A 12,835-nucleotide genomic window follows, 5' to 3' on the forward strand; every position below is an offset into this window, starting at 1 on the left:
TCTCGAAGACGGTAAGACATTTAAAATGGGAATTTTGTCATAGCAGGTGGGTTATCCGTTGATCTACATTCTCCCTCGGTTTGACGTGGGCTTTACGGGAGACCCTGTATATAATTAAACCTTTAAAATACGTGTTCAATTCAATACTTACTTCTGGAAAAATTCCTCAAGACCTGAAGAAGTCAATAGTAGTCCCAGTCTTCTAAACATGTGCTAGAGATGTTATCTCCAACTACCGACCGATAAGTTTGATTACCACATTCGCTAAAATATTCGAGACCTGTCACCTGTCTGAAAGTAAGGTTAACTGAGTATCTAGAGAAAAAAAGGATTCTCCACAAAAATCAATTCGGTTATAAGTCTCATAACATGGGCCCCGCAAATGCTTTTTTTTCGTGAATCCTGATACAGTCCAACTTTTTTGTTATGATTAGACCAGTTTGTCGAATCTTCATCAATCTTCGCTATAGATAGGGAAAATACGATTAAGTACTAAAACTTATGATTAATTCATTCAAGACAGCTGAATCTTTATAATAATTTGGATTTTCCTAAGAATTATTTGAATTTTTTTTCGAAATCGGTAGCAGATACAGACAAAACTACGAGAAAGCAAAAAGTTTAGTACTGAACCAAAGTTTCAGTCTATAATTTTCTAAAATACAAAAAAAGTTCTGAAGGAACGAAACGGATACTGTTCCAAAAAAATTATCACCCTGTAGGTTTGCATTCAAAATTAGCAACACATGATGAAAACTTCGAATTTGAATATCTATATGCCATATTAAAACTGAATATCATGTGAAGGAAAGGTACTATAAGAAAAAACATTAAAAAATCAAATTTTCACACCCTGTATCTCGAGAACAAAACGCTTGCGGGACCATGTTTATAAGACTTTTTTTTTTAATTAACCTAGCAATCTGTTATTTTCGTTTAAACCTGCATTCAGGAACACCCTGTTATACATTGAGTTTTGCCCTAAAATAGTTATATACAGGGAGTCCGCGAAAATGTGGGAAATCTCTCGGATTCAGATAAAACATAAAAAATAAGATGGCAAGTTCTCATCTTGTTACCCTGGTAAACTAAAAGAGCTAATTTAAATTTGAGGGCAGTATTTTAAAAGATCTTTACTACTGTTCATCATATCAAATTTTCCTTAAATTATATCAAGTAGTTTGAAATTTATTCCACTAAAATGGATTTCCAGTGCCGTCATTTAGGAGGCCGTACTTCTGTAGGGAGAGCTGCTAGAAAAAAAATTATGGGAACTTGTCATCTTATTTTTTTATGTTTTATCTGAATCCGAGAGATTTCCCACATTTTCCCGGACACCCTATATAATATTTTCCATAATTTTTCCGTTGCAGTGTTATCGGTACAGATTAATACAAGGATTAAGGGTTTTGCTTCTTTGATTCACCCTCATATCAAAATTGGAATGTGATTGATGATCTATATTCCATAATAATAAATCTAACATCTATCCACCTGTAGATTATCCTTCTAGTTTTTACGACAATATGTTCTTTTTGTTTCACATTTTTTGTGATTATCTCTTATAAATGTATGTGGGATTTCTTTCTGAAATACTAGTTTTCAATGTGAAGTGCTTGCTGGAGTGTTAGTGCAATCTTTTAAAAATGGTAAGTTATCAAGTACATTCAATATTTGTTAGACTTATCAAGAATAATTAAGATTTTTTTAATTATTTCATTTCATTGAGGGTATCCTGCATTAAAATTATTATCAATTTGAAAATCGCATAGGTACTAAAATAAGTCATGAAAATGAAAAAATACTAACATTTTGAAATCATCAGTGAAATATTAATGAACTTAGATAATTTTGTTTTGATTTCAATTTAGATTAATTGGTGTTGTATTTATTTCTGAATCTTTTATTCATCTTTCTTTTAGCAAAACATTTCCATTCATTCAGATCGTTAATTATGATAGCAAATGTAAAGTTCCACTTTTATCTGTACAAATTTATCGATACGGGGGGGCTCTAAGATCCAGACTTCTTAAGATAATGGTATATTCAATGGTAAGGAATATCAGTCACAAGGAACAGTTGTATACAATTCATTCAATGGCAACGTTTCTGAGCATTTAGCTCCTTCATCAGGCTTAAAACAAAAACCAATTTATAAACAACGGCATGGATCATACAATTGGTGTAGCAATAAAGACAAAAAATAGATAAAATGACGTCACTATACAATAATAGTTTATTATTGTATAGTGACGTCATTTTATATATTTTTTGTCTTTATTGCTACACCAATTAGCTCCTTCATCAGGCTAAAAACAAAAACCAATTTATAAACAACGGCATGGATCGTACAATTGGTGTAGCAATAAATAATAATAAAGACAAAAAGTATATAAAATGACGTCACTATACAATAATAATTTATTATTGTGACAACAATTGCACAATGCACAGTCCACACATCTTCTCGATATTTCGCACCGAACTAATAGACGAATATTTGAAACTGTGTTCAAGCAACCTAAAAAATTTTCTCCGAGTTCATTTATATTTTCGAAACTATTTTTATAAAATATATCTACAATTGGTGTAGCAATAAAGACAAAAAATAGATAAAATGACGTCACTATACAATAATAGTTTATTATTGTATAGTGACGTCATTTTATATATTTTTTGTCTTTATTGCTACACCAATTAGCTCCTTCATCAGGCTAAAAACAAAAACCAATTTATAAACAACGGCATGGATCGTACAATTGGTGTAGCAATAAATAATAATAAAGACAAAAAGTATATAAAATGACGTCACTATACAATAATAATTTATTATTGTGACAACAATTGCACAATGCACAGTCCACACATCTTCTCGATATTTCGCACCGAACTAATAGACGAATATTTGAAACTGTGTTCAAGCAACCTAAAAAATTTTCTCCGAGTTCATTTATATTTTCGAAACTATTTTTATAAAATATATCTAGATTCGAATTTTGTAGAAATTGGTAAAAAGCATAGAAATAATCAGATTGACAGAAGGACACTGCTCAATTTTTCTGTGCTCATCAACAGTTGAAACCATAGAAATATTGAGACTCTTAGGTAAAATAAGGTTTTTGACCATTTTCTGTTAGTTATTTTGATACCATACGATGTTATATATTTTTGAAATCAGAAAAAATTAAGCTTTCAAAAAATGGCACATAAATCTAGTGTTCTCATTTGAAAAAATATAACTTTGGATCATAGCTTCGTAATTAAAAACCCTTTTGAAAAGACGAGCACGCCACTCGATTCTACGTAAAAAGGTGCCTGTAAAATGTTTTGATTTCAGAGCTCTATCATCAGTATTAGCGGAGATATAAATGTTTTTCGATATCGCAATTTTTCCAATTCTCGCTTATAATTCGAAAACAAAAGCAGTTCTGAAACATCGAAATTTTCCCACCCTGTACTCGCCTTCCCTCAAAGGGATGTTCGATAGGAAATTGTTCAAATGACTGCTTCTTTGCTATTTTTATTTAACCAATGGGATTTCATTTCTGTTTCTGGTATATAGGAAATCCACAATATCAAGATGTATCATTGCCAATAAGAAAGGTTTTGTGTTTTACTAAACAATTTTGCTAAACTCACCTGACAAAGTCATGGTATGGACGAAACAATTGCTTTGAAGTTTATGATGCTAATATAGTAATTTTATCTTTTGATTTTAGGCTGATATAATTTCTCTCCATATTGGCCAAGCAGGCATTCAAATAGGAAATTCTTGCTGGGAGTTATATAGTATAGAACATGGTATTGATAAAGATGGTAGAAGAGATGAACATACCGAAGATGATAAATGTTCTACGTTTTTCAGCGAAACAGATTCTGGTAGATTCTCACCGAAAGCTATTTTCATAGATCTCGAACCTAGTGTAATTGGTGAGTTCTTGAAATATTAGGTTGTTCAGGGCCTTATTTCTATTAGTTCACAATTTCTCCTCGAGTTTTCCTAATATGGATTCCCATTCAATATTTCGAGAAACTACCGGAACTTTTAATGAAATGCAGTGGTTGTCCTATACAATTTTTTTATGGTGAGTTAACAGTTAGGCCCTTCAAAAACATTGTTCATGGTTCACAATGCCCTATTTATCACAAGCTGTCCAATTATAGTAATTTGGTTGAGTGTATACTCAACCAAATTACAAATTTGGTTGAGTGTATACTCAACCAAATTACTGCTGTCATTTAAGACAAATATAAAAAAGGTCATTTTTTGACGAGTTGAAGTATATGTGATCTGGTAAATTACAGACGAAAAATAATAAAAAGGAATGTTTGACAACATCAATTTATTTTATGTTACTTGCACAAATTATCGAAGAAGAAATAAGAAATATATAAAATAACCTACATATGCACTTTTCTCGCTGTAGCACTCGGGCAATAGCATTTTCTATGGACAAAATATCAAGTTAGGACAGTCTTTCTTGTCACATGAGAAGACCGTAGGTAAGTTTCAAATTACTGAAATTTCTTTCTCAGTTGGCGACAGCTATAAGAATAGTTAACAAGGTTCGAAGCTATCTCCATACATTCCAAAAATATCTAAGTCGAAGAACTTGTATTGGCTCTGCTGATTAAAGATCTTTCAATAATGGATTAAAGCTTCTTGAACCACGTCATGTCCGGATATATCACATTTTTTGCCATCGGTTAGTGTGATTTCCAAATCAGCATAGGCTTTTCAATAAGTATATTTGTAAAATTATTTTCATGTCGTATATAAAAGACCATGTTTCAATGAATTTTGATCAATTGGCGCAATTGATACTTCTCACCCTTTTACACGTATCTAAAGTAGACCGTTTTCTGCCTCTACGATAGATGTATCTACATCTACATCAACACTGTTTAGCACCCTCTCCTTGGATATTTTATCTGTCCCAGAAATCTTGAGCATTCTGCGGAAGAATTACTTTTCAAAAGCTTCGATTCGCCTCAGAGTTGCCAACTTGAGTGCTCAGGCATAGAGCATATACCGCTTTTAACCATTCGATGACGCAGTTAAATGTCTAAGGATGCGTTACTTAGAAGTCTTTTCATTCGCTCAAATGATGATCTAACATACTCTATTCTTAATCTTATTTCGATGTCTGGGTTTAGAATGTATAGACCGTCATTTATCCAGCATTTCAAGTATTTAATTTTACTTTATTGTTCTATACACTGGCCGTCTAGATACATGTTGACTGTTATATTATTGGTCTTTGAGATTGACATGAACTTCATCTTTTTTAGGGTCTATGCCCTAATTCAGCCTCTAGATATTAATACTATTTTGTGATATAATAACAATATAATAGAATATTTCGTAATATAATAATAAACCAATCTTAAAATGCAGTGTTTTCAATCCAGCTATAAAATAGTAAACAATATTTCGACTACCTCGCATTTTTTATTTTCATACCGATATATGACTAAGTAAGAGCTAGGTATTAAAGAACCCTAGAAATTGTCATAAAAGTTCTGAATGAATATTTTATTCCCTAGATAGCATTAAAATGGGCCCTATGAAAGGAATGTACCATCCAGATCAGATGATCGCTTCCAAAGAAGATGCTGCCAACAACTACGCAAGAGGCTACTATACTGTAGGAAAAGAAGTGGTAGATCGTGCTATGGACACGATCAGGAAAGTAGCAATGAAATGTGACAGCCTAAGCGGATTCATGATCTTCCGCTCGTTCGGAGGTGGAACTGGGTCAGGATTCACCTCTCTTCTCCTTAGCAAAATAAATGAGGAGTACCAAAAGGCTAGCAAACTCGAATTCTCGGTATATCCATCACCAAAAGTTGCAACTAGCATCGTAGAACCTTATAATTCTGTTTTCTCAACCCACGCCAACTTGGATACTTCAACGTGTACGTTCCTTATGGATAACGAGGCTACTTTCGACATATGCTCTAAGAAACTGGGAATAGAGAGGCCCAATTATTGTAACCTTAATCGGTTGATAGCTCAAGTCGTTTCGTCAACTACTACGTCCTTGAGGTATGTCGACAACTTTAAGTTCATTGTTTCTTATATATGATTTCAATATTTTCTTTTTTTCTTTAATACTTTAATTTTATATTCGAATTGAAAGTGTGTTCTTAACTAGGGTTGAGTACTACGCCATGGATCATTGAAGAGGCATTCTTAAAATGATTGTCGATTTTTTTTTAGTTTCTTTAACTTTCCTTCATACTACGGCTGCGACTTTTTCGCCTTTTTTATTCCAATAATTCATTCAAACCAATATTCATGCCCTATGAGTAATCATGAATATTCAACTAAACATTGAATATTCATTGAATATACAATGAGTATTCATTGATTATTCAATGAATATTCAATGATTATTCATTGAATATACACTGATTACTCAATGAACATTCAGTAAATATTCAGTGATCAAACTCATGTTTTAATGTACCAATAAAATGCGCGAATTTTTCATGGATACGGCGTTTTGATAAATGAATATACCCTTGGCGACGTGGTGTCCCGCCATATTGTGATCATTTCCATAGTAACGTAATTGGACGTTCGCCAAAAAAAAAGTTAAGTTCAGTGAAATGTCATTGAATTTTTCAAAAGAAATTTTTTATTACAGTTCTATTAATTAATAAGAAATTACAAATTTTATTTTTATTTTGATTATATGAACCTCTTAACTCGACGTATTTCACCACTCTCGTGACTCGTTGTATAATTCAATATTGTCTATGCTCTTAGGAATTATGACATCGAATTCAATTCTATTCATATTTTTTCAAATATTACACACATACATTTCATTTATATAATTTTTTATACATATAATTTATTTGGGAAAATCAATTCAACTGCGAGTCTCAGGAGGACAATAATAAAAATTGTACTGATTATTCAATGAATATTAAGTAAATATTCAATGATTATTCAGTTAATACTTATTCGAATACTCCACTCAAAAAACCTAGCAACCGATGACTGGATTAGATCTTCGTTGATATCTAGCAAAAAATATGTATAATTATTTAACAGATCTATTTAATAAACAGGTAATACTGAACAGTGTCCAGTTTACAATTATCTGATGCATAAATGTAAAAAAGGTTTATTATTCTAGGAAAGTCGGAAGTACTTTGGTTTTATCCAAAAATTGTCATATTTTTATAATGTAGGTAATTGTTTTACTGGAAATCCAGAAATTATTTTTATTACATGACAACGTACAAAATACAATACATCCTTAAATAGACGCAGTGAAACATTCGCTTATTTATTTTCAGATAAAAATATTATACAAAAAGTCTTTTCAAAGGCTGAAAATGTGGTTTCCATATAATTAAAAATAAAGACATAAAAACGTATTTAGAATTGTCGTATATATTGTAGAAAAGGACGGTAAATCAGAAGAAGTTTGAGGTTGCTTCACTCATCCTGAAAAGGGGTGGGATCTCAAAAACGCTGGAGGAAGAGAAGTAATTAAACTTTGGCAGATCTCGTATACAATGCCACATAGTATAAACCCCTCTTAACATTTCTTCTCATGTTTTGAAATTAATATTGAATAAACTACATAATATTCAATTTTTTTTTCAGATTTACTGGATCGTTGAACGTTGATCTCAATGAATTCGAGACAAATTTGATACCATTTCCTAGAATACATTTTCCTCTGGTATCATACGCACCAATCGTCAGTAAAGACGGATATCACAACAGTTTCAGCACTTCACAGATCACCCAAGACTGTTTTTCAGGGGAATATACGATGGTCAAATGTGACAATAAAAGTGGAAAATATATGGCGTGCTGTTTATTATACAGGGGAGATGTAACTCCCTCAGATGTCAATAAGGCCATCTCCAATGTCAAAACATCAGTGAATTTCGTGGATTGGTCTCCCACTGGTTTCAAAGTCGGAATCAATACTCAGCGCCCAGAAGTCATACCTAATGGTGATACAAACAAAGTAAGTGAATAATTCCATAGAAATATGAATGACTTCTTGAAGATGACATTTGTATTGAATGAGAAGTAAGCTTGATTATTTGTTTCACAGACGCCAAGAGCTGTAGCAGCACTTTCTAATACAACTTCAATAGCACACGCATGGTCAGCTATTAACTACAAATTCGACCTTATGTACAATAAGAGAGCATTCGTTCATTGGTAAGTTGGTATCCAAAATTTTCAAAACATTGAATATTTAAGAGAAGCTCGAAGAAATGAAAAACTAAAAATATTTTATATTTGATTTGTATACGTTGAATAATTTTACCCTATGATGAAAAATTACTCCTAAGTTTAATTACTCGGTTATCAACGTATACATAGTTTAAATTTTAAGAAATCAATTGTGCATTTTCTTCTTTATTTGATAATTTTGTTAGGATATAGCTAATAACTAGGAGCAAAACAGATTCCAATATGTTTACAACAATAGGTATACGCGGTTATATTAACATATGTAAGAACTAAGAATTGATTAATCTAAAGGTGTTTCACCATTGAGGCGATGCTCTATTACGGTTAAGAGAAGAAATCCTTTAATTTCTTTCGACACAGTATCATTAGGAACCATTAGAGCTACATTCCCAAATTGTTTGGAAATCCATACGGTGTACCAAAAAGTGTAAATGACCAAACATTTGTTTTTTCTAATGGAACACCCTGTTTCTCATTTAATATTCTGAATGCATGGAATAAATGAACTCAACTTTTGCATTAACACGTGCAAAAACCAAATTTTTTGCAAATGCCTTCCTTCCGCAACCTTCCACACTCGTAAGGAATAGTGATTTTTCACACAGAATTGACAGAATATATACTTCGACCAGAAATATGTAAATGACATGTTTGAACAAAAATCAATGACATTCTGAACTATCTGATCTCAACATCCTAGGTGACATGATTTTCTGCCTTTCAGGTATGTGGGAGAAGGAATGGAGGAGGGAGAATTTACTGAGGCGAGGGAGAACTTGGCAGCTTTAGAAAAAGATTATGAAGAAATATCGAAGGAATATGATTTTGACCAGAGCGCATCTTCAAGTATAATGTGATACTTTTACAATTTATTATATTATTATTTTTATTGTGTGATATTTCTGAAAATATTTATTATTATTTTATTCAACGATATTTGTGAAAATATTCACTAGTATTTTATTATGCGATATTTGTGAAAATATTCGTCCCTATGAAGCTTGAGCGCAAAAAAAAAATGAAATAGTATTGAAACGCAGCAATATCATAATTATCTATTAAGTATACCTATCAATATCGAAGATCCGTCCACAACTTTCGAGTAATTTTGTTTTATATATTTTATATATTATCTCATGTCAGTTGATCTTTGAAATGTCCAAAAGACGTTCTTGTAAGTTTCAAAAATTTTTAATTTCATTTTGTGTTCAGGTGAAATCAATGCTATATGAAATACATTATTTTAAAACAAACTCATGGGTTTTGATGTTCAATGTACTGTTGACCTGGAAGTGCCGTAACGCCTTAAGGCAACTTGCCAGAGGCAATAAAGTGTTTTTACTATGGGTACCAGGGCACTGTGGAGTTGAAGAAAATAAAAAAGCCGATGAACTTGCAAAGAGTGCATCACAAGATTAACACCTGCTGAACCTGAGCCTTTCTGTGGGCTAGGAAAAGACCAATAAAAGCTTGTTCATTCGAATGCGTCAATGATGGTAACCTCGAAAAGCCTAAACACAGTTCTGTGGTCTCCAAGGTCGTAATTGGAACATAAATGGAAGAGTGCTAAGAAGTCCTGAACCAATTTCAAAATCATCGTATTTTTGATTATCATGTTATTCTTCTTGGGTTATCTTGGGTATCAAATCATTTTCATCTTATTAGAAAGTATTTAGGATTTTGTGTTTGCTAAGGTAAATTACTTTCTGAAAATGTTATGCAGGGTGTTTTAAATTCGATTGCCTATAAGACGTTTCAAGAGAACTAATTTGGAAAATGATATTGTTCGTACTTATTCTTCAGCTGAAATATTTCAGAAGCTCCAGCACTTCCGGATGTACAAGAAATGAAAAAAAATTCGAACAAAACCTTCGTTTCCGTTTTAATTTTCAGATATGATATAATAGATAAATATAATCGAAATAGGCCGCATTCTCCAGGAACGTCTAAAAGGCATTTGAACTTGAAACAACGTGAATCATTTGACACTTTCCTTGTTCTCCACATCTGTTTCTGATGTTGAAAGTTTATAATTTCTAACAATTCGAGGATATCTGGTGTGGTAGTCAAACTCTATAATGCCCGCCACTCACGAGGCGTTTTTTCGAGCGTTTGGAATCCAGGCGTCCAAATGGCTTGCGTCCAAATGACAGCTAGTTTACATTGACTGCCGTCCCATGATGCCATCGAAACCTGCCACTCAAGAGATTGTTTTATTGAGTATCCGGGTCGGATTTCAGATGATCAAGACAGCTGGCAATTTATCAGGTACCGTCGGAACTTCGTAGCGTACCAAATTCTTGTGAAAAATGAATGAATTTTTGATAGGTTTCATCGAAAAATATAGGCAGAAAACCTGTTGATGGAAAATAAAAAGTTCAGCATACGCAAACAGGAATATCAAAAATAAAGCCTATGGGGAACTAGTAAAATATTCCAAAGGAAAATTACAGAAGAAAAGAGTAGATGTGAATTTCTACTTGGCTGATATCGTTTTCCATCGTTATTGTCATTGGCGTTATTCCTCTTTACGATTTATGAGTTTATTATCGCCTTCAAGATGAGTACCGTAAAGTGGGGCGAAGTCGGACGATTTTCAAATATTTTTGTGAATAACTTTCATAAACTGAGCAGAAAAATTATGAAAAAAAATATTAAGATTTCATGATGCCCCCCAAATATAATCTGATTATTTCTTTATCCTGAAATTTTAGCTTCTCACTATTTTTTTGTGGTAAAGAGTGTCCGCGTTCACCCCTATGTGTGGGGTCAAGGCGGACAGACGTATATTTCAATTCAGAAATGTCTTCGAGCCTCGTATTGGATGAAGACGGACACAAAAACATCTTTAGCTAAATTATCCCCAATGAGAACTTTTTTGCCCGATAATTTCTTGAAGTATGGCAGAAGAATTCGATCGAACCAATTCTCAAATGTTGCTGAATCAAACCAGCCAGACTTGGTCCGATTATAAACTGTTCCAATTGGTCCTCCTTCGACCAACATATGGGGGCAATACAGCCCCTGACGCAGTTATAGCCATCATTATTGATACGCTAGATTTACTCGAGTCTTTTCTATACGTTTTGAACCACGACGACTTAGGACTTTACTTCTTCCTGAATCATCTGTTAAATTGGTTTCATCGTAGTTTATTATGCTGCTTGCGGGAACCATCTCAATGACTTTTTTTTAATTTTCGAAATAGTCTTTGACAGTATCTTTTGTTATGCCTGCCTGTGCTCTTTTTATATTTTGGGCTAGTCTTTCTGTCAAGATTCTATTATGCCGTTTCATAAAATTATAAAACCAATCAATTCTGGGGTAGTTATCCTTAAATTGATCAATCTTCACCCCTTTTCTATCAAGAAAGCTCTTTATTAAAAGACGAATGTCGCTTCTAGTGATTGGAAAACCCCATTCGGATAATGTGATTATTCCGTCGACCAATTTTTTTCGTCTGACTCAGACAGTTTTGTTTGTCCTCCATGTTTTTTTGTTTTTATTTCTTTCACCTTATCATATAACGTTGACTTTGGTATACCCGTAACAGTCGGCAGCTTCTCTAAGTATTTTTCGATGACTTTCAACATCGTTCACAGCCTTTTGTAAATTTTCATGGGTGTAATTCATGAATGAAATGCCAATTTCAGCCTTATATTGCTGGCCCATTCTGTCCGCCTTCACCCCTACAAAGGGAAATTTTTTAAATCTCTTCATTTATTATCAAAAAGGAATTATTGAAAGAAGTAATTTTTATAGCTATTTCTTCTCGATTAATTCCTCAACAACTTAGAATATGTTTCATGCAAGCACTCCCCACTATTTCTAGTGTGCAAGAGTTTCTTTTTGAAATTTGTAAAAAGTGGATAAATGATTACATTCAATAAGACGTACCTGCAAGCTACGAGAATGATTATCTTCTTCAAACGATCTGCACAGCACCTTTGCTAGACTTGAATTAACCCGTTATAGTCAAAACATTTTAATTTGATCTAACCGTATCACGTGACTTTGACGAAAACGACGGCAAGAACCGAGTGTCCGTTTTCACCCCTACTGTCCGACTTCGCCCCATTTTACGGTACTTTTTTAGGACTACGAGCACGTCTATGTCCGAGGTTCATTATTTTCCTTTATCTATCCGCTTTGTCGGACTCATATTTGCCATCTGTGATTTTTGCATTCGTCATCGGCATACACTTACACTTTTTTCGGATTTTTGTACCATTCTCGTCACAAGATTTCAATACTTCAGTTATCAAAAAACTGAACTGAGTAATTTGCATCGAAAAATTGTCTGGGTTGTGTTGTACAATTTATTGGGTGTCATTCAAATTGCTATTTATTCGTGCAGATATCAGTTTTGAATTGACTATATCTATACGATGTTCCTATTTTGGAGGTACAATTGAAAATTACAGATTTCTCGGATCGTGTTAAGAATTTTGTCCTATAACATGAGTCTGCGAACGCTTTGTTCCTGAGATGCCGGTGTTAAAGTTCAAGTTTTTTCTCATAGCACCTTGCGTTCAAAAGATATTTAACTTGAATTGGCATAGATATTCCAAATAAAAGTTTTCGTCTTGTGATATGTTA

General features: G+C 33.0%; 1 protein-coding gene across 1 annotated transcript; it reads left to right on the forward strand.

Moving 5' to 3' along the window:
* Positions 1-1,497: 1,497 nt before the first annotated feature.
* LOC123671926 (tubulin alpha-2 chain-like) lies at positions 1,498-9,489 on the forward strand. Its single transcript, XM_045605822.1, has 6 exons — positions 1,498-1,649; positions 3,720-3,930; positions 5,548-6,049; positions 7,628-8,000; positions 8,091-8,200; positions 8,961-9,489. Exons 1-6 carry the CDS (start codon positions 1,647-1,649, stop codon positions 9,091-9,093), a joined length of 1,332 nt encoding a protein of 443 aa, XP_045461778.1. The 5' UTR covers positions 1,498-1,646; the 3' UTR covers positions 9,094-9,489.
* The last annotated feature ends 3,346 nt before the right edge of the window (positions 9,490-12,835 follow it).

This window comes from Harmonia axyridis, chromosome 2 (assembly GCF_914767665.1).
Source record: "Harmonia axyridis chromosome 2, icHarAxyr1.1, whole genome shotgun sequence".
Lineage (NCBI taxonomy): Eukaryota > Metazoa > Arthropoda > Insecta > Coleoptera > Coccinellidae > Harmonia > Harmonia axyridis.